This window comes from Montipora foliosa, chromosome 2, assembly GCF_036669935.1.
Source record: "Montipora foliosa isolate CH-2021 chromosome 2, ASM3666993v2, whole genome shotgun sequence".
NCBI lineage: Eukaryota > Metazoa > Cnidaria > Anthozoa > Scleractinia > Acroporidae > Montipora > Montipora foliosa.
The window spans coordinates 4,949,252-4,971,403 of NC_090870.1; the positions used below are offsets into that span (position 1 = coordinate 4,949,252).

The following is a 22,152-nucleotide window of genomic DNA, read 5'->3' on the forward strand; positions in this document are numbered from 1 at the left end:
CTCTTCCTACCTTCCTCTAACGAAGGTGAGAGTTGCTGAAATGTGTTTACAAAATCGGCTGTTATCTCGCCAATCCTTGCCAATAATTTATTCAATATATTACATACTTTCAGTGTAGTTATCACTTTGTATTTTCAATGAATTGAATGTGGTAACCGTGGGGGAAACTTGAAAATTATCGTGTAATCTCGACGGATACCTTTTGGTCCACAAAAACATTGTCCATGATGTGAAAATCATAAAATGTATCCGTCTTAGAGTGCATTTGCGAGATGAGGCCCCAGCTGTATTTTTGTTGAGTTAAAACGCAGCTGTTTGAAAGTTGGATTGAGTAGAAATTCTTCAGCTAGATTACAGAATACCCGTCCACTTTCATTTAATCTCGAAAGGCTGCCACTGCAGTCCCACAGTCAGTCTATAATTTAGATATTTCATTTATCTTCAACCTCAGAAGGCTGACACCGCAGTCCCACATTCTAATTATTCGGCCACTTAGTTATTTAAGCAATGGATCGAAACAACAACAACAACAATACACGTGTGGTATACCTCGTTCTTTAATCCACACTGCGGACCACGGGGGCAGTACATTTTACTCCTTTGAGTAATATAATATTCATATAGCGAAGATATCGATGATGTCACCTATTGATATTAATGTGTCAATCAGAGCCTTAATGGATTCCAAAACAAAAGTTTCTTTTGCTCTGTGGTTGGCAAATATAGAATCAAAAGAAATTTGACGTCAATGTCTGTAAACAGATATGTTCCCTATTCATTCACTACGGGACTGCAAACTGAAGTGGCAGTCCATTTTACTGCTTCGACTTGTAACATTCATATTCATATTTATCTGTGGACGGTGGTGCACTCCGTTTTCACTGCTTGGTAAAGTCTTAAAATGTTCATCGACTATGGGACGGCGGTAAAAGTCTCTGTTACGAGCCTAGGAAGGCCCATCAGGCCAGCTCTTATCTCTGGTTTCTGTAGCATGAAGCGACTAGGAGTATTTATACTCCCCCCTGGATGGGATCGATGCTAGTCCATCGCAGGGTTACCCATTTATACACCTGGGTGGAGAGAGGCAGCGTGAGAGTAAGGTGTCTTGCCCAAGAACACAACACAATGTCGGATGTTATATTAGCTTATCATCAAAGAGGCGTCTCCAAGATACTCCCCGGCCAGGCCCGGAACTTGGACCACTCGATCCGGAGTCAAGCGCACTAACCATGAGGCCACTGCGTCTCCCTACATATTATGGGACGGTGGTGACACGGTTAAATAGTAATGTTTCTGTGTGGATAGGTATTCTCTAATTGCTCTAATTCTTCTACACTGTTTTACATTGATAAGCTTTTGTGTAGACTGAAAGAAGTCTGAATGGCAAAATATTTCTTTGATAGGTTGAATAACGCAAGAATGACTCGATACTCGACCGATCCCGAGAATCCAACCAAATCTTGCAAGGCACGAGGTTCCAACCTCCGTGTGCACTTTAAAAATACCCATGAAGCAGCTGCAGCTATCAAGGGAATGCATATCAGGAAGGCAAACAGATACCTCAAAGATGTTATGGCCAAGAAGCAGATCGTTCCATTCCGTAGATTCAATGGTGGCATTGGACGAAAAGCTCAGGTATATTAATTTTGCATACTTGAGAAATTGGGACAGAGTTATGTTGACTGGCTTGCTATATGATAGGGAAGATATCTGTTTACAAACATTGCTTTTGTTATTCAAATGTGCCAACCACCGGAACAAAAGACCCTTTGTTTCGATAGCTAATGAGGCTCTGGTTGGCACATAAATGGCATTAACAATATCTTCCCTATTATATGTCAGCATTGGTGATCCCCTGAACTACTAAGGTCATAGGGTCAACTCCCACATTTAGGGAGTATCCTTAAAGGGGCTATGTCATGTTATTTTATGGTGTTTAGCGGAAATCTTTGGTTAATCACAAGTTTTATTTTTAAAACTTGAAAATGCTAATATGGATTTCCTTTACTGATAATTAAAAATTATCATTACATAACAGTTAAAATGATTCTGAGCAAAAAACTTCTTTTTTCAAGTGATTTGCCAAAAACTTGAAAAAAGTCAAGCCAACTTTTTTCAAGATTACCCAAATGCAATCCGTTTGACTTTCAATCTTGTCCATTTGTGTCCATGCTTCTCTTTCCTTTTGTTGTATTTCTTTTATGTTTTTCAATGGTTTTAAGTGGTTATTGCAATGTTGCATTCTACTTTTTGGCCTTTGAAATTATATCATTTTGCATGGCATAACCCCATTAACCCTGAACCGGCCAGACTTAGACTTGGTATTTTACGCTGTCTAATGCCAGACAATTTTACTCGTCAATGGGTTAAGTCACTCCTCATGAATATATCTCTTATGGGTATTCTTTCCTCTGTGTCTCTGTATGTCAAGCACATGGAAAAGTCCCCAGATTCATTGCAAGTGTGGCTTATTTGTCCTCTTACACCATAAGCGTTTTTGAAACCTCAGCCAGACTGGCTACATTTGTGTCTACATTATGGAGATTTTTGTTTTTTGTGATTGTGCAACAGGAGTTTTTGTAATATAGTCATTACAGGGGACCACATTTCACAAAAGAATGTTGCAAGCAAAGTTTGTTGAAATTCTCTTTCGCCCCTAACCATGTCTACTCATTTTGTACAAAAATTTGAAAAGTTTTACATATGGCAAAGTAGAAACATAGGTCCTCTCTGTATCCATTAAAACAAACTATATGTTCCATCAGGATGTTTTTGTCATATCTAACCGCTGCTTGTCTATTTTGCAGTTTTGCTTCAAAATTCTGCCTTTCAATTACTCTGTCATTTTCCCTGTACGAATTTATTAAATTATGTTCACAAATAAATCTTGTTTTCTACATTTAGGCCAAGAACATGAACGTCCCAGGATCACAAGGGCGTTGGCCAAAGAAAAGTGCAGAGATTCTTCTGCAGCTTCTCAAGAATGCTGAGAGCAATGCTGAATATAAGGTAATTGAAACTTTGTTGAAACTGCCTATGCCAAAGTACTTTCTTTTGGGGTTTTGGGCTCTGTTAAAAGAACCAGTATGAGTAAAATTAATTAATCGATTTCAGTGGGCCGATGAATTTCGTCAAGTAACTTAATCTCCGAAACCACTTGACTGCACTGCCTCAATCCTTTAATTCTCAGCCATTTACATGCTTAACACTCTTACAGCTAAAAAAGGCAGATGGACATGCTTGTAAAACACTGGAGTATTGGATAAGAAGTTGCTCCATGATCCTTTAGATCTGGCAAGTGCCAAGGAAGAATTGGTTAACTTCATTATCGTAGAAGTCACTGTTCATTGACCAATGCAAAAATGGCAGCCTACAAATTATTCTTTTGTCTTTGTGTTAATTAGCCTAGCTAGCCTCGTTTTACAGCCCAAAGTCTTTCAATTTTACGCGTGTGAACGAGGCTAGTTAGGCTAATTAACACAAAGACAAAAGAATAATTTGTTGGTGGCCATTTTTGCATTCGGTCAATTGATTTCCCTTTTTGCTCTCTCTTCAGGGATTGGACGTGGATTCCTTAGTGATCGAGCACGTTCAAGTCAATGCAGCTCCCAAAATGAGAAGGCGCACATACAGAGCCCATGGACGAATCAATCGTAAGTTGTACAATCATTGTACCTTTTCCTTTGCCGTCATTGTGACATAGATTGATTGGTTTTGGCAATTTTTTGCCATGTGGTTAGAAGTTCAGTTCAGTTTAGTTTATTTCTTATAGAGTGCTTTCACTCGCAGGATCAGTAACCTTGTTTTTCCACCAAAACAAAAGAAAATGTTTGCATGATAATAGAGGGCAATACCTGGAGGATTAGTGAGGGCACCAACCTGGCTGTTGTGACGTCACGTGAAAACATTCTTTCCTATAGTTTCCTTTATACTGTACCTTTCCTACAGCACCAAGATGGTACTAAATGTTACCATTCAACATATGAAATCATAAATTAATGCTAAGATATTGCACCAAAATTAAGAATTCTGTCACTCATTTTATCACTGTTACAAAGATATCTACCATTGCCTTTTTTAAGGAGATTTTCATTTACTTTTATCTGTTTTTGTTGATCACAGCTTACATGAGTTCACCCTGTCACATTGAGATGATCTTGGCTGAGCGAGAAGAAGTTGTACCACGTGGAGAGGAGGAAGTTGAGGTCAAGAAAGTTTCAAAGAAAAAGTTGGCCAGAGAAAAGATGAAGTCCAGGGAATAGGCCACTGCCTCCAAAAGCTGTAAAATAAAATTTCTGAAGTTGGAACATTCTTTGTGTTTATTGCACTTTATTTTATTTTATTTGTGTATTCATTGCTTTCCAGGGTACTGGATGCTACCCTGGGGTGCCAGAGGTTTTTATTATGCAGTTTCCGGTGTCAGTCATGTCTCTATTGGCAGCCGAAGCGAAGCAAAAAATTTCCGTCCGCCGCACGTGAGAAAAATTCTGGTACCAAGAGTAACTGGAGGCTTATTACATCTGAGTTTTCCCTCAGATTTTAGAGTAGGCTGATGTAGCTAGTATCCTCGAGCATTTACCCTCTCAACATTCGCAAGTACAATGGTTTTGGCTGCGAGTGGGCCATGACTGGCATGTGGACTAGTAGTTTTGAGATCACTTGTGGCCAAAACTGAATGAAGCAACCATTGATAATAATTATTATTATTATTTATTCAATTCTGCATTAAAATATCCCGCCAGCCACGCAGGCAAGGAACTCCATGCCCTACTTGCATAGAGAAGCCTAAATAACTCAGAACTTAACGGGGTTTGAACCTGTAACCTCAGCGCGATGCCAGTGCGACGTTCCAACCAACTTAGCTGTGAAGCCACTGATATTGGGAGTTTATCATTTGTGGATTCAAATGTTCCCATGACGAATGAATCAACGCACCAAATGAGTATTAAAGGACCTCGGAGAAAACCCCGACGTCACGATTGCCAGAGTCCAAAAGCACGCGTACAGGACGACAGATCACGCTTTCATATCGTGCTCTTTTTTCATACTGAGGTACAAAAAGCTATTTCTTTTTGCAGACGCCATTAAAAACACGCGTAAATTCAAAATATCAATCGAAAGGATCAACCTACATTTTACATTTATTAGCTTTTGTAGAAATTAGACTTTTTAAAGTATTTTTCTCGGGAAAGAAATGCGGGATTCGGGAAACTGATGAAAAACGTGCGGGATGCGGAATTCTCGCGTAAAAGGGGCGGGAATGCGGGATCAGGACCCCCCCTTCCAGACCCTCAAAAAACAGCCACATCACCGGGAACTTCATCCCCCACTCTCCTCGAATAGTGTATGGATTCTTTAACGTCCCACAGGGAGCTTATGAACATAGAAGATATTTATGAGACGGGGCCTATGGTTAATAGCCATGATCGCTGAGGACTTGAAAGTCTTAACATTTGCAGGTGTGATTACAAAGGAAGAAGGCGTGTGTAATTAATCTTTAATCTTTCTTTATACGGGATAAAAATCATCAGGGTACAATAAATTCCTCGTTAAATGTACGGTAATTTACTACTTATAAACCAGCGCCCTATTTGTTCGATGAATGTTAAAAAATAACAATGGAGAAGACGCTTAAATTGATTAACTGTCGGATAATTGAATCAGACTCTGATGTTCCAGAGCAAGCTCTTCCACAGGGTAGCGCCGCTGTAACTAACACTTTTTTTCATGTAGTTAGTTCTCGGAAAAGACACAACAAGTGTGTTTACCGATAGCCTGCGAGCAGGCTCGTTTGTAGCCTGCACCAATCCTCTCGCGGATTCGCCACTCGCACAACACTTACAAAAGAGCCTGCTCGCAGGCTAGTTTACCGACTCCCTCAGAGAATAGTTTGATTCATTTCGTATTACAAATTTAGACGTCAGACAATTTGACGTCGAGTTTACAAAAGCTAATAGGCCTTTTGCAACTAACGATCACATGGTACAAAATCCGCCATGCTGGAGGGCAAGCTCATTATTATTCCCCCACTTGGACATTAAAACAAAGAGACCTGAACCAGTCAAGCTTGACTTGCCTTTGTTTTAATGTCCCAGTGGGAGAATAATAATGAGCTTGCCCTCCAGCATTGCGGATTTGTACCATGTGATCGTTAGCGGCAAAAGGCCTATTAGCTACCAATGCTTGCAGCCTTTCCTTATTTAGTAAATTGCTGAGCATACAAAGGATATTGAGATAACTTTGGATCACTCCTGAAGAAGACACTAGACAATACTGTTAAAACGATGAGTCTCTGAATAAATTGTAACTTTTAAGATAAATTTTAAATTCTTGAAATCAGAGTAGCGTCAAACTATATCCCATGGCGATATTTCTCGTTACGTCACCCCTTGTTATTAATATGCCAACCAAGCAGAAGATAATTGGCTGTTGAAACAATAATTTCTTTTGTTCCGCGTTTGGCAAATTTCAATATCAAGAGAAGTGTGACGTCAATGTTTGTAAACAAGTGAGTGTTTGCTAACGTCATCACGAATTGTTTTATATTTTGCACTAATTCGTTCACAGAAGGCATCATGCCATCTACAAATCGACTTCAAAAGGTAAAAGAACTTAAACGTTGTTAAATCTCCCATTTTAATCCTTTTCGCTTAGATAAAATTTTGTAGGGCATAGAGGCCCTTCTGCTACCAACTTTAAAGTAATTAAAAGACAACTTGCATTGTTCTTTTCCCGTTTGGAAAAACACACGACTTTTCATTGTTTCATCCGTCAATCATGTCAATATTTGGTTTCTAAAATCGTGAAGCCTCTTTATCCCTTATTGTTTCGCTGTTAAATGCTCAATTAACCCACCATTTCCTCATCAAAGAACTTATAAACCTCTCTTGATTTCCGGCGCATGAGTACATGCCACTTCAACAATATGGCGTATCCCTGTAAAAAATTGTAAAATACTTTAACTTGAGTAAATTTTTCTTGATTTCAAAAACAGGACCTTCCACGTGAGCATTACTTTATTCGTAATTATGAAAATAGTGATTATTTTCGCGGGAATTTAATTTTGTGAAAATGGAAAAGGAACATTTCGCGGGACTTAATTTTGCGATTTGGAGAAAAAATTGTTAAATTAAACATTGCGAAAATTGTCAAAGTAATGATTTGCATTAACAGTCAGTCTCAGTTCATTTACGCCGAAGTTATGTTTACGAAACACCGAAGATCATAAAATTCCAGTCAAGTTTTATTGAAATGGAACATTAAAGGCAAGATGAACGGCTGTGCTGTTCCCAACCAGCTTGCCACATGTATTATGTGGAGCTGCCATTTAAAGAGGAGCCTAAGAACGCTTTCTTGGTGAGTTGGTTATGCCATGCAACGAGGCCAAACAACTAGGTGAAATGGTTGTGCGCATGCGTGACGTCAAGCATCGAGTTGACCAAGTTTGGTTCGTAAACGGGTTTGGTGTTATGGCGTTTGGTGTTATATCCCTCCGGCCTCAAAACCAGACCTTTTCAGCTAATAGTAATAAGTACCCAAGGGATTTAGAATGGTCACTCGTGGAAGCCAAAAATCTTATTAAAAATAGCCTGATCTGTGAAAATGCTGTTACGTCGGACTCAGAATTCATGTCTGGTTACGGTTGTCTGACGACTGCAGTTAGGACGTTTTACAGGAACTACAGAAACATTATATTGTTTTAGACGAATTAAGAACGCTCGAAAAATGAAACTTACATAGAGAACATGGACAAGATAATTTACTTTGTTGTAAGGCATTTCATAACAATTACAGCCCTGTAGGAGAATTAAATTTCGCGGCACATCGCGAAATACTGGCAAAATTGTGTAGGGGCGGAGTGGGGAAAAAAAAAAATCCCTTGGTCATGACGTCACCGAAAAATGTGTATTTCTGCACAACTCAAAAGAAGCCGTAACGTGGATACGCGCTGCCTTCCGTTTAATTACGCGGTCGTTGACTGAGGAAGTGTATATTTATCTCTGCAATCTGTTTGGTGCTTTATGTGAAGGACTGACTGTTTAAGTTATTTTGTTACTCATCACCGGATTGCGCGGCAAATGAGTTTTTTGATCAAAAACGATCAGGTTACGTCGCGAAGTGACTAAAGAACTGACTATAGATGGATAGCATAACTGGAATTCGTTTGGACACAGTCGCTAGCATCCCTTTAGGTCCTTGAGATGTAAACATTATGTCTGAGAGGAAGATTTCTTCTTCAAGAGAGGTTTATTCAACGCGGCAACGCAAGATTTCGAGAAGGGAAGATGATGTTCTTGATGGAAAAGATGTCAAGTATTCAGGTGACATTAGAGCGTTCGAGTTCGAAGGTTGCTCGACCCATTTTGGAGTTGTTCTCCAAAACGGTAACCTAAGAAGTCCAAACCGTTCGAGAAGTACCTTAGGAAATATAAGGATCGCAGAAATATCAACCGATAGCGAGGCCAAACGAGATGGAAGGCTCGCAGTTGGAGATCGAGTGTTGGAAATAAACAATCACGATTTGAGTAGGGCAAGCTTGGAACGAGCCAGGTAAACTTAATAATTATTATCCACAGGTATTTTGTATTAAAAATGACTATGATAAAAGTACCACAATTTCATCTCTTCGGTAAATGAATATAAAGCTTCTCTGCAAACTATTTCCCACCAAGTTTAATTAATTGTAATATCAGAGTTTATTCGAACGCTTTGTAAATTCATTCAACACAACAAAGTTCTATCGTGTGATATTCCTTATCTAAATTAAATGCAATCGTTTTGCGGACTCTTAAACTCTCTCTTGATATATTGAAACAAGTTTATGTTCAAAAACCAATATCGTTTTTGGTTTTTAGACATTTTTGCTATCAACTATTGCTGACTTCACTGTCATATTATTGTAGCTTTTATTCCATTGTGTTCATTCTACCTTTGTTTATTCCGAAGTCTGCGTTTACGGATAGCCGAGATGATGTAAAATTTATTGTTTTCATGGTACGTTGCTTAAATGTCAACCGTCGGAGGTTAAGGAAAGGCACAAGGATATCAATCGTTTCTTTTTTATTAATGGAACCCTCGCTCAGAAAATCAATTTAACAGACATTTTCTTTACACCCTATTAATTTAAAATCGACTGAGAAATCAGCTGTGATGTGCAATCTATGTATGAATGGCTTCAGTTTCAAACCCATATATTGCAGCTTGTTTTTTTGTTTGTATACAAATTATTCTTTACACTTGAGAGCAATATTTCCCCTTTAAAAAGGGCTGATATCTGTCTCGCGATTCAATATACTAACTGCTACAATACTTCTCTGCACTTGCACCAAAAAAGTTGTGTCGGTATGAAATTTCTCCTTCATAGTTGCTGTTTCATACTTAAAAGCTCTCACAATGTGATCTACAATGATTTATTACATCTGTAGTAGATAGAGGTGGGGAGCGGATTTTTTTTCACGATATAGGGCTAACATCACAAACTGCACTGCATTGGTTCAGTAGTTCTTTGAAAAGACTGATTCAAAGTAGATTATGGTGATATCATATAGTTAATGACATGGTTTTTCATGTACAATTTGGAATAAATAAGCACAAGTAATTTTTTTCAAAGATAAACAAGGGGGAGTAAAATAATATTTGTAGTCTTTGAAAGAAATATTACTATTCCTGAAGTATTTATTGCAAATTGCATGGCAAAAATCATGTGATTACTTAATTATTAATAATATACATGAAAAAATTTTGAGATGATATTATCATAAAATAATCAGAGGAAACACACATGTATCACACTGCACCATCCACGGTTCGCATTTGATTGACCATCTGAGACTTTCTTTGATCATTGACAAATCAGAATGCTTGGTTTGTTGCCTATTTTTGCATGGACATACCTCTTTACTGCACTGTGTTACAGGGAAACTGCATTTCTCTTAGCCAATCAGGATGGAGAAATTTTTCCACATGTATTATTGTGTAACTCATGCACTTCCGTGGCTCAATCAGGGCAAAAGATTGACAAGGAATTTTATGTTCCAAGAATGTGCACAGAATTATTGTTGCAGAATAATTTTCTGAGAACTCAGGCAGAAGGCAATAATCATTAATGTTTTTTGTCATATACATTAGGTGGTACCTTGGTAGTGCCTTGAGAAGTGGTAAATTAAAAATACAAATTCTCCGTGAGACCTGCAAAGACAAAGATAATCCTATGACAAATGGGATTACCACCCACACTGAAATGGCACCTGAAACTGCAAATGTGGTATGTAAAGCCGGAAAACATTTGTATTTTAGTGGTTTAAAAGTTTGCCTTTTGATTAGGTATTCAAAAGGGAAAAGTACTATCTATGGGATAAACTGCAATCTAGCTAATGACAATGCAATATAATTGATCCATCTTATAGGTAGTTTTCACGGCAGATGCAAAACACAGGTCACAGGTCCTAAGCTAACCTTAGGCTTAAAAAACGTTACTTGTTTAGGTCTAATTAGGCCTAAGGTTAGCTTTTATGAATGTTTAGGATACTTTCTGTGTTGGTAAAACAATGACCTGTGACCTGTGTTTTGTACCTGCCATAAATAAAGTTTCATGTTACATCATTGGTGTCACATTGGTGGACAAAAACAAAAGATCTCTCAGTAGCACCTTTTGTTCGTCCACCAGCTATACCACAATGTACAATTATTGTACATTGTAGTATTGTTATCGGTGTCTCTAGAGATAGGTTGCAAACCACCTGTTAGGTGTTCTGGCATGTAGTATCACAGAGTATTTTTTTGAGTTTTGCTGTAGTTTAAGAACAAGAAAAAGTGTACTCTGGGATCCTACATCCAACTTGTACTGGAAACAAAGAATTTATAGAAAGGGAAATTTTTTTCCACCAAAGTGTGACAGTTTTTGCATTGTGTGTGCAGTGAAAACTGTGATTTTTACTTTAAATGTACAAATAACCAGATATACAGTTTCATGAAATATTTGCACTAATTTCATGCATTTTCTGTTCCAAAACTTACTGAGTTGGATAAAAAGGTAATTTACTGAATAGGGCTATCCACCCAAGTTTGGAATATTATTGTAACATTAAGACCCATACAGTAATCGTACGAAGTAGTTTTTAAGGAATTTGGAAAACTGGAGTTTTACCGAAAAAGCCTTAATTAATCTGAAGTACATGTAGATGTTAACCCATTGACTCCCGGGGGTTCCCCATTGACTCCCAGGGGTTCTTCATTGACTCCCAGGGGTTCCCCATTGACAAGCAAAATCATCTGGCGTTAGATAGAGTAAAATGCTAAGTCTGGCCAGTTTAGACCAGTTTGGGTGTCAAAGGGTTAATTAATTAATTAAGCACACGGCAAGCAAAATGATAATGATGATAATGATAATAGCAATGATGATAATAATAATACAGAAATAATAATGATCTGAGAAGGGGCATTTTTGCTGTGGCTGTTTTTAGTGGAACAACTCCATGCTGTGGTCTTATTAGACATTTTCAACTCCCTGGGTTTTTGTTGAGACGAAGTCCATCTAAATAATTATAACCTTCTTGACAGTCATGCTACCGAGACAGGGACACACTCGGTCAGACCAACCCTGCTTTCATTAATGAATTCCCTCCAATTAATGTTATTTTTTATATTGTACTTTGTTGTGTTGAAATACACACTTAAAGGTTCAGAATAAGACAGTGAAAAAGATTCATATTCTAAAGGACAGTCGTGGGCTTGGAGTTCAAATAGCAATCGACATGAACCACGTCACTAGAGAGAAAGGAGTTTTTGTGTCTGATGTGAATCCAGGAGGAGCTGCTGCAAGGTTAAAAAAAGTTTTTTTTTTTATAAATATGTTGATAATGATAGAGATGACTAATAATAGCAATAACTACAATGATAACAATAATAATAATAATAATAATAATAATAATAATAATTTATTACTGCAGACCAGTTTGCTTAGTTTAAAATAACACTGTCGTGTGTGTGGTGGGGGGGGGGGGCATCAACAAACTCTGTTCCCTCTGGACAGCATTCGTAATGCCGTGGGAGCCAGCATAATGTTAATTTTGCAGAGACTTGGACGCAGAGAACCCAGAATTGTGGTCTGCCCTTTGTTGCATATCACTGACTTTCACCGACATTCATTCACATGGTTGTGGGCAAGATCGCTAAATAAATGACGTAACATCACAGCTGCCATGTGCATCTATACTGATTCTTAAACTTTGTGAACTCTGATCTCATTCACAAAAATGAGAAATGTAAATGCACTTGAATAAGCTTGAGCATAGAAATGGACTGTATACTATAAATATCATTTCCAGCACCATTTCCAGTATTGACATTATAAAGAGATGTACAGTTGTAAGCCTAAGAACAGAGAACCTCCTCTTAGGCTTTAAGAAAACCAGGAATGTGGCTGTTTTACTGTTATCACTTGGAGATTTAAATGCGTGTTGAGTTTTTTCTCTTTACAGTGGGTAATAAAGTTAGCATTCTGCATGATGTTTTACGAATGTGAGATCTTTAAGTCAAAAATGCAATGTTATGTGCATTGATTTTTAGGGATGGTCGTCTTAAAGAAGGTGATGAGCTGCTATGGATTAATGGTCACAGCCTGATTGGAATCACTCAACAGGAGGCAGTGGACTTGTTGCGAGCATCACCCAAACTAATACAGCTTGTCATCTCGAGGCAGGTACTGTCTGAAGAACCAAATCTCAAAATTATTTTTCATCAAGATAAATCTCTCCACGTACAAATGTACAGAAAACATTACTGTGGTTATCCCACTCTTTCCAGTCCCTTCCAATCTGATTTCAGTATTTTCGGTTTTCTAAGCTAGAAAAACATATAACAAGGTCACAAACTCGACCTAACATGTTAATATGCTTGCAGGATCATGCAGATAAAGCACCATTGGCAAATATCAAAATAGAATGCCAAAGGTGGCCAGCAAAGTCTTCAATATCAGGGAGGTCTATAACCCAGTATGTTGCCATGGTAACAACACTAGTATGTTCATATTTTAGAGAACATATACTAGAATCTTACTTCAACGAGTCAAGCATTTGTGATACAAATTGGCTGAGATATCTTTTTTTCATCATATTTGATCAAAATTCAGTTGAGTTTATGATGTCATCACTTAGCTAATTTGCATATTTTAACAACTTGAATATCTCTGGAACAAAAAGAGATGTGGAAATAGTAAACAGTATTCTTCTTCTTGTACAGACTACATGTTTATGTCTTAAACTGGCTTAGATAGGAAAGGTGCAAATTTCATCATTGTAGCACTACTAAGGTAAACTTGAGACCTTGCTGGCCAGCAGGCGTTTGCGGTATCGGTGGTGGGCATCCCTTTGGGTTGTCAGGACCAGAGAATTCCCTTCGCCTCGTGTATCGAACTCAACTAGCTTTGGTTGTTGTGTTTGTTGCTATTGGTTTATGCGTTCTTTATTCCCTCCCTATCTCTCCGTTGGATAAGTATAGGGCTTGCACTGTTAACTTTTCCACTGGCTAGCAGTGAGATGGTGCCTCAGTGGATGCCACTTCCAGGGTTGTCGTAATTACGCGCTGCTCTCGGCTGCAGCTTGTGACTGGCTACAACGGGCTCTCAGGCACCTCCCCCACACTCATTTGTTGATGAGTTTAATATAGTTTAATGGTCTAAAATGTAGCACTTTAAACTCTTCTGTAGCATCCAAACTAGTAATAAATATTGGAATATTATAGGTTTAGCTCTCACGGGGAGCAATGTGATTTTTTTCAAATATCATTAAGTCAGCATCGAAAAAATGGTTTCTTGACTTTTTGAAGTATCTTTATTGTTTCACTGGGAGAGTAGAGACCTTGCATGTGTAATGTTGAAGGTGAAATAAAATTTCTGCTTCTACCTTCAGGGCAGTCATTAAGGGGTCAGGGGTCGGGAATTTCTCTGCCTTAACTTAAAGAGAGGAACAATAGAGTTAACACAACATATTCACAGTTTCCCCCCACCAATGTCTCTGAATAATTTTCCAGCTTACTTAAAAAGTAATTGACAGCCCTGATCTCTATTAGGTGTCTTATTAGGTGTCGTTTAAAGGGTCAATATGCATAATAAGACATAGTTTTAAGCTGGTTAACTTAACAACTGACATGTCCTTTGTTTTAGGGTGATACTTCCACTAATACAAGTAAGCCAATGTCTAGAGGAAGATCTGAGTCTCAAGAAAATGTCTATAGAAATGGAAGTGCTGATAAGAAGGAACATGTCACAAACATGACACGTCGAGCTGTGTCTGTAGACAATATCTTTGGCCAGAGCAGCAAGAAATCTGCTGAACTCAACTTAACAATGGAGGAAACAGCTTTATACAAATCTATTGGCACTCTTGAAACTAGCATACCACAACTGGAAAATGGACATTCTGGAACAGTTCATTATGGCTCAAACCTGAATGAATGGGAAAAATCATCCAGAAAAGAAGCTAACTACCCCTTGAATTTAAACACAAGAAATTTAGAAAATGGAAGGAGCCATCGCTTGTCAAGTAGTTCATCTGAGAATTCATATAAAGGATCCAAAATAGAAGCAGGTGATGTACTGATTTCCAAAGAAGATGAAAGTCTTGAGAGTGAACCAGTTACTTTGGAGGATAAGCCCTTGAATTCGCCTTCAGTGATGATGAAAAATGCTAAGAAGAAAAATTCTCTGAGCTCTTCAGTAACCACTGCAAAAAGGAAAGTCAGTGATGGTAAATCAAGTTTAGCAGTTGGTCAAATCTCACCTTCACTTCCAAAACCCCAAACACCTGGTGGTTTGGGCATTGCCTTTCCTGCGCGTTACCTAGGAGATGCCTCCCCACAGGTAATGACAGTGGGTGTACCAACACCACTGAAAGTGGTTGGTAATAATGAGAGAAATTCTCCTCAGGCTAAGAAGAAAGAGACTAATAGCAACGTGCATGAACAGAATGGTATCACATCAACAGAAGAAGAGATTGTCACCGTTGTCTTGGTAAAGGGAATGAGTGGAAAAGGGCTTGGTTTTACTATTGTCGGAGGCAAGGATTCACCTCATGGTGACATGGCTGTGTATGTTAAGAATATTCTTCCAGGTGGTGCAGCAGACGCTGATGGCAGAATGAAGAAAGGTACATGGGTTGTCTTCATGTTGAATTTCAGTGTTGGCTAGTGTTCTCGTCATTAGGTTTTTTCATCAAATTTTGAATGTGTGTTGGCTTAACACCTGCCATGCTTTCAAGCTTTTGATGCTCAATAAGAAACCCTTTTAAATCCATTAGAAACCGTTCAAAAACCATTAACCCTTTCAGCCCCAATAGTGCCAAATGGCACTTATAGATTTTACTCTGTCTAACGCCAGACGATTTTACTCGTCAATGGGGAACCCCTCGGGGCTTAAAGGGTTAAGCTAACAGCGTGAAAAAACTATGTCCCCGTTTAACCCTTTCAGCCCCTATAGTGCCAAATTGCACTTATAGATTTTACTCTGTCTAACGCCAGACGATTTTACTCGTCAATGGGGAACCCCTCGGGGCTTAAAGGGTTAATAGGCCTTTTGCAACTAACGATCACATGGTACGAAATCTGCCATGCTGGAGGGCAAGCTCATTATTATTCCCCCACTGGGACATTAAAACAAAGAGACCTGAACCAGTCAAGCTGGTTCAGGCAAGCTTGACTTACCTTTGTTTTAATGTCCCAGTGGGGAAATAATAATGAGCTTGCCCTCCAGGGTGGCGGATTTTGTACCATGTGATCATTAGTTGCAAAAGGCCTATTGGAATGCTGCAAGAACACCTTTGAACCCCAATCCATTTGAAAACCCAAGTTTTCAAATCACTACAAATTTAAAATGGTAAAATTCGATTTTTTTGTTAAGACATGTATTGCTTGGCAATAATGATAATTTTTACAATAATCAACACCAATATTATTCCTTTCCCTTTTGCTGTCATCTTTTAGCAACTGTTTATCTTGTCATCATTGTCATTATACATTTGTATTATTTCATCATAATTGCGTCTCCATTTTTGTTTAAAATTATTGATTGAATGCAATGAAGTGAACCTTGAGTTTTTCTCTGTTGATGAAGGTGATGAGGTTTTGTCTGTAAATGGAACTTCATTTGAAGGCTTCACTCATCGACAGGCTCTGGATACCTTCAAGGTAGAGGCAGATTACTTTGTTACATAATGTGTTTACAAGATGTTATAACTGCAGTAATGGCGTTAAGTCACTTTTTTTGTCATGAAAACATACAACTAATTAAGTTTCCAGTGATTAACATTGCAGGGCACAAGTTCATTTACTTTCATTGTCTTTATACTGAACATTCAAAATTCTCCATAATCTGAAGCCATGGTGTATATGTATGAAAGTAAACTGGTTAAAGGCAAAGCAGGAAATATTTTTAAACCACAATACTATTTAAAGAGTAAAGGCAAACAGTGACAGAAGAGTAGAAACAAATTTCATACTGTAAAGCTGCCAGGAAATGCCGCATCACAACTCCATTTTTGCCAAGAATTTGTTACACTACATACAATTGATGAATAATCTAGATGTCAAAAAGTCATTTCTATTATTCAGGATGAATCTCAATAATGAAATTATTTATTGCAACCTTTTGGTGTGTTTTAACAATTATTGCTAATTTCGGAATCTAGACGTAACACTCGATATTCAAAACGTGTTTACAATTTGCTGAGATCAGATTTCCTTTTTTTCATAGTATTTTTTAAAATGTTGATAATTCAATTTGTTCTTAAATTAGTAGAGGTACATGTATAATTTTTGTTTGTCATTTGACATGCTGACTGACTTAAAATATGGCCTAATTTTTGGAGATTGCACCTGTCCTTTGAACAATATCAAATTGAACTATTATTGACTTTTCAAAGCAAACAAAAAATTCATCTACACATGGTATTCGTGTCAAAGGTTATTAATTCATAAATTCACACCAAACAAGCAACCACTGTTATACTCTTTTCATAAAATATAAAAAGATTAATCACTTTATACATCAATACTTTGTGTAGTTGATGAGCATTATCCCCTAATTAAAGTTTGTCATTGATAAAGAACCTGAACGTGATTTTTTTTAACATTGCTAAGTAGTGTTTGGTCAAATAGTTTGCTTTGATTGAGATGACAGGTGAAAATATTAAGAACCTTGCTTATTTATTTTTTTCCTGTCAGCACATTTGTCGAGGAATTGTGACTTTGTAAAATTTGTCATTGGTAAAGAACCTGAGTCTGACTTTTTTTAACATTGCTAAGTAGTGTTTGGTCAAATACATAGCTTGTTTTGATTGAGATGACAGGTGAAACTATTAAGAACCTTGTTTATTTATTTTTTCCTGTCAGCACATTCGTCGAGGAATTGTGACTTTGAAAGTGCGAAGAAACAGTCCAGGAGCACCAAGCTGGTCCACTTTTACAACACCTAAGAGCTCACCAGGAAGCTCTCGTCGTGGGAGCAAAAGTGTAACAGAAGATTCAGCCAGCTCAAGCAGTTCTTCATCACCAACAATGTTTAGGAAGCTTCGTCAGAAGAGAAACAAGAAAGGTGGAAAACAGAGTGACATTGTGTTGTATAAAGGTGTGATTTTTAGTTTTTTTTTTGTACCTGGTTTTCCAAAACTACCCCTCACATTAAGCATGTGGTTTTATCTTTCAATAATTATTGTGTGAGATCACAAGTGCTTTGAACAGGGAAATCAAGATCATTATTGTTAATGCAAATCACAGTGACTCATTTTCTCCCGGTGTTGACTTAATAAGAGCTTGAATAACACATCAATGGACAGAGCTACATGTAGACATCTTACCCTGGATATCATATGGATGTTAAACACGTAACTAGCCTTCAGTCTTCTTGTCTTGTATTACGTTCAGAAAGTTCTAACCTCATATAAATATTATTGTCTCCTTGGGTGCTTGTATTCAACATCTCAATCTTAACTGTGAATGGTAGATAAAATCAAGAACTTATTAATCAACACTGTCAGTGACTAACTAGCTTTAAAATGCAGCTTATTATATATTCAAAACACAAGTTTGAAAGTCTGAAAACCCGAAACTCCCATGCTGCATATTAATTCAGCCGCGTACACACACATTGCATTCTTAAACTATTGTGTCTTTGACGTCATATAAGTTCTCCTCAATCCAGCTCTCTCAAGATTTTGAAGTTAGTAATGGTGGACCATTAATTAGGAAAATTCCAGTTAAAATAAACAGGTATCTTTTTTAAATCAAGGCTTAAAACTTGGGTCACATACTGTTCAGTTAACAGTTTTAAAATTCAAAGAAAAATAAAAATTGATTTTTTTTTTGAGGCTCGAAAGGGTTTTTAGCTGCACACGCGCGTAACGTACACACCTCATAACTAAGAAACACGCATAAGCTGAACAAATCAAATTTCTATCATGACTGGCGTGTGCAACACACCAGAAGTGAAAATAGGCGTAAAACCATGCGAACCGGAAATAAAACCTGCTGAAAAAACTTGTCTTTATCTCGAAATTTGCTTGGTGACCTATCTCTTGAGTTTTTGCATGCACGTATCATTCACGATGGCACTTCAAAGAAAAAAGCCTTTTTGTTGACGTGGCGTGTACCCATGATAACCGATATGACGTCATAAGTGCCGGTAAAGTATTACCCAACAAGAGAGTTGCAAAGATATTTACAGTTTGCCTACGCTGCAAAATATCCTTCTTTGGTGTCTTCATCGTTTCACAAATACTATAGCAATGAAAAACCCTTTCTAGCCTCCAATAAATCACAATTTCCCTAGTTTTTTTTTTGTGCTCAAAGAGTGCAAAGTGTTGCATTATTGTTTTTCCAGTTCAAGCTTCCATTTTGATTGACTACTGTGGTTTAATTTTTTTGCATTGCAGAACCTGGAAGTAGTCTGGGAATTGGATTAGGGAAAGCAAATCCCTCTTCTAAGTTTCAAGGAATCATTGTTCAATGCATCATCCAGGGATCCCCTGCTGCTAATGATGGGAGGTTAAGGTGAAGTCAATATTATTCTTGTTATTTGCCTCATTATTCCTCCTTTGTAAAATTTTCTATGCCATATTTCATAGAACATGTGTTTGAGCAAAGGCCTTCATTATTATTATTTGTGCAGTGGCTGAATCATTAACAGATATTTCATTAGTTGTTTACTCATCTGTGTGGAAAAAAAATTCTTTGGGGGGAGGGCTGCTGGGGCTGTTAGAGCGGTTTTCAATTGAGTGTCGAAAGTAATTATTAGCGAATTGCTTTGGTTTTACATAACTTCACTCAGTGATTGGTTCAAAGTTCTCGCACCACTTTTTCAACTAATCAGAAGTGAAACCAAAAGCAGTCATCCCGTGCTTTGTGTCGGCTGCGTGAAATTACTTGGAGTTTTGATAGGTTTACTGGATTGTCTCCGTCCTTTTTGATTGGCCAAAGTAATTACTTTGGTTTTGGTTTTGCGACACTCGATTGAAATTCGCTCTATGTTTGGTATACCTAATACATGTAGTTGTCTTATTACTTTCATTTTTAGGATCTCTATTAAACGTCATAGCACCTTGTTTTTGCAATAGGTGCATACATGTAAATTGTAGCAAAGAAATGCTGGCTGTATAACTAAATCCTTTTTGCTTTGACCTAATGCCGGTATGATTTTCATTTGTCACACAAATCTTTTCTGTTAACCCTTCCATCCCTAAGGGGTTTTGTCCCATTGTACCATTGTCCCGTAAAATCATTTGGCATTAGAAAGTGTCAAATTTCTAAATGGACATTGTAGGGGGCAAAGGATTGACTTTCTTGTCATAAATTTGATTCACAGACAAGGTGACAGGCTCCTTGAAATTAACGAACAGAAAACTGAGAATCTATCGGTTGAAGAAGTGTATCGTTTTCTTGACAAGGTTCCCCCTGGAAAAGTTTACTTGAAAGTAGCACAGAACGATATACCTGAAAAACTGCCTTTGCAACTAAATGATGCATTAACAAAACTGGAAAGTAACCATGGCATTCTTGACAAGAAGGTCCCTGATAAATCCAAGAGTGTCCGAACAGGATCCTCTCTGTCAGCTGCTTCAGAAAGTTCGGACTCTTGTGGTGAGTTATCTTGATTTTCCTAAATTTGCTGGGTTTGGGTTTCTCTTGTAACCTGACCATCAGTGAGTTTCTTTTCTTAGATGATGACAGGAAGGAAAAATAACAGTTACCTAATTAATTGGGGGGAAGGGGGCAACCAATTTGCTAGTCACTTAGTTCAGTGGCATCAAAATCAAGACCACAGAAGACTATCAAAGGTGGTGCTAAGAGCAAGATTTGAACCTTACAACTAACTTCCCTGGCTATCTATTTTCCCCTCATTTGTACTCAAGTACAAATCCTGGAGAAAACTAGATCGATTTCCATTGCATTTTCATGTTAACTCCTTGTGTGCTTATTTGCCCCACCCCCACCTCCTTCTTACTTCTTAAAAAAAGCCTTGAATGTCAAGTTCTTGCAGTTTCCAACAAATCTGGCCATATATGACTGATAATTATTTGTAAAACTAGGAAACTCTACTGGATTTGCACTTACCTAATCTCTCATCACTTGTTGTGAGGGCTAGGGCTTCCAAACTTTACACTGTTTTACGTGTTTCACTTTGTTTGGATCCTTTCCTCCTTTGCAGATAATATTTCATCATCTTGTGATCCCCTTATTCCACTCTCCTCTGGATCAGGCAAGAAAGGCAAGGTATGGACTTCAAGAGAAAAATTTGGCTGAATTAACTACATGTATTAAATTGTGTAATGTTAGCACTAACTTCCTGATTAACCACTTATTTGATTATCCACACTGACATGCTCTCTTCAAAAGATCATGAGCATTTTCATTAATGCTTCACAAACGCACATCACTTTGCTTATTTCAACAACTGAAGCCAGATATCTTGATAGGATCACAAATCAATAAATGATTATTATATAATAATCATCACATAATAATGAATCCAATTATTTATTAATTTATTTATTTGATAGTTATAAATAAATGAATAAATTTATTTATTTCAGTTAATTCAATTTCCATCCTTGTCAGCTTGAATCTTCATTTTTGCAGTTTGACGAACACCAGTTTTACGTTAAATCTTCTAGATGCATTTGGTACACATAGAGGGAGTTTCAATCGAATGTGGTAAACCAGTGTAATTACTTTGGCCAATCAAAAAGGACAGAGACTATCCATCAAACCAATCAAAACTCGAAACAATTACACGTAGCCAACACAAAGCGCAGGAAAATGTGCATGCGCGAGCCATGATTGGTTTTGGTTTTACTTCTGATTGGTTGAAAAAGTGATGCGAGAACTTTGAACCAATCTCTACGTAAAGTAATGTAAAACCAAAGCAATTTGCTAATTACTTTCAACACTCAATTGAAAACCGCTCTATTCTGCAATACAGGCCATTAAATTTTAAAGGCTATTTTCTGTCACTTGTTTCAAAGAGGTGAAGATATGACAAACAATATCTCCATTTTCATGCACCCTTAAAAATTACGCCTCCTTCTTTTTACCAGTTTAATTTATGAATTGGACCAAAGAAAACATAGGCTGTATCTTACAATACAATTCCCAAACTTAACAGTAAATAAAGATGACTCACTTTCCTTTATTAATTTTTGTTGCAGGCTGAACCTAACCAGTATGTGGATGATTCTGTCTTCACAACTAAATCAGGTATGTCACAGACAAATTCCCAATAATAATTTTATTAAGGTCATAATTTCTCTTTGTCATTCAAACAGACTTTCCTGCCTGGGAGATTTTCATTTCAAACCAACAGTCTGTGTTGTAGTTCCTGTATTTATTGAGTGTGTTTTCTTGAACAATGTACTTTATTATTGTTAAATTCAGATACCCCTGACTATGTTGAAGACATCTACACCATCGTAAGACAACTCACAGGTACAGTAAGCTTGAATACTACTCAATCTTCTTAGAGTAAAGCAATCAGTCATTCATTTGAAAAGAAGAAATAATTACAATAATGACAAAAAAAGTATTATTATGCTCCACATAAATATTTGATGCAGTAAGATGATATCAGTTTTTAAACAGAGCAGTTTTCAAATGCATTTAACTATAAAA

At 37.4% G+C, this 22,152-nt stretch overlaps 2 protein-coding genes and 1 long non-coding RNA gene across 3 annotated transcripts in view; 2 read left to right on the top strand and 1 right to left on the bottom strand.

Annotated features, from left to right (window-relative positions):
- Positions 1–3: 3 nt before the first annotated feature.
- Positions 4–4,309, top strand: LOC137992167 (large ribosomal subunit protein uL22-like). The gene is made up of 5 exons (XM_068837314.1): positions 4–25; positions 1,404–1,635; positions 2,905–3,009; positions 3,557–3,653; positions 4,123–4,309. The coding sequence occupies exons 2-5, from the start codon at positions 1,420–1,422 to the stop codon at positions 4,260–4,262; spliced, it is 558 nt and encodes a 185-aa protein (XP_068693415.1). The 5' UTR covers positions 4–25; positions 1,404–1,419; the 3' UTR covers positions 4,263–4,309.
- Positions 4,162–18,185, bottom strand: LOC137992168 (uncharacterized). The gene is made up of 4 exons (XR_011121651.1): positions 17,847–18,185; positions 16,081–16,172; positions 10,136–10,188; positions 4,162–6,936 (listed from the first exon to the last, which is right to left on the bottom strand). It is a non-coding gene; the product is annotated as an uncharacterized lncRNA (long non-coding RNA).
- Positions 7,885–22,152, top strand: part of LOC137992161 (uncharacterized) — a 32,331-nt gene continuing 18,063 nt past the window's right edge. Inside the window, exons 1-12 of the mRNA XM_068837304.1 lie at positions 7,885–8,550; positions 10,129–10,264; positions 11,679–11,821; positions 12,568–12,700; positions 14,162–15,143; positions 16,106–16,179; positions 17,383–17,617; positions 18,921–19,038; positions 19,850–20,124; positions 20,693–20,757; positions 21,693–21,741; positions 21,919–21,969. Of these exons, the coding sequence (XP_068693405.1) occupies positions 8,213–8,550; positions 10,129–10,264; positions 11,679–11,821; positions 12,568–12,700; positions 14,162–15,143; positions 16,106–16,179; positions 17,383–17,617; positions 18,921–19,038; positions 19,850–20,124; positions 20,693–20,757; positions 21,693–21,741; positions 21,919–21,969 (2,599 nt within the window). The 5' untranslated portion in view covers positions 7,885–8,212. The remainder of the gene's footprint in view (positions 8,551–10,128; positions 10,265–11,678; positions 11,822–12,567; positions 12,701–14,161; positions 15,144–16,105; positions 16,180–17,382; positions 17,618–18,920; positions 19,039–19,849; positions 20,125–20,692; positions 20,758–21,692; positions 21,742–21,918; positions 21,970–22,152) is intronic.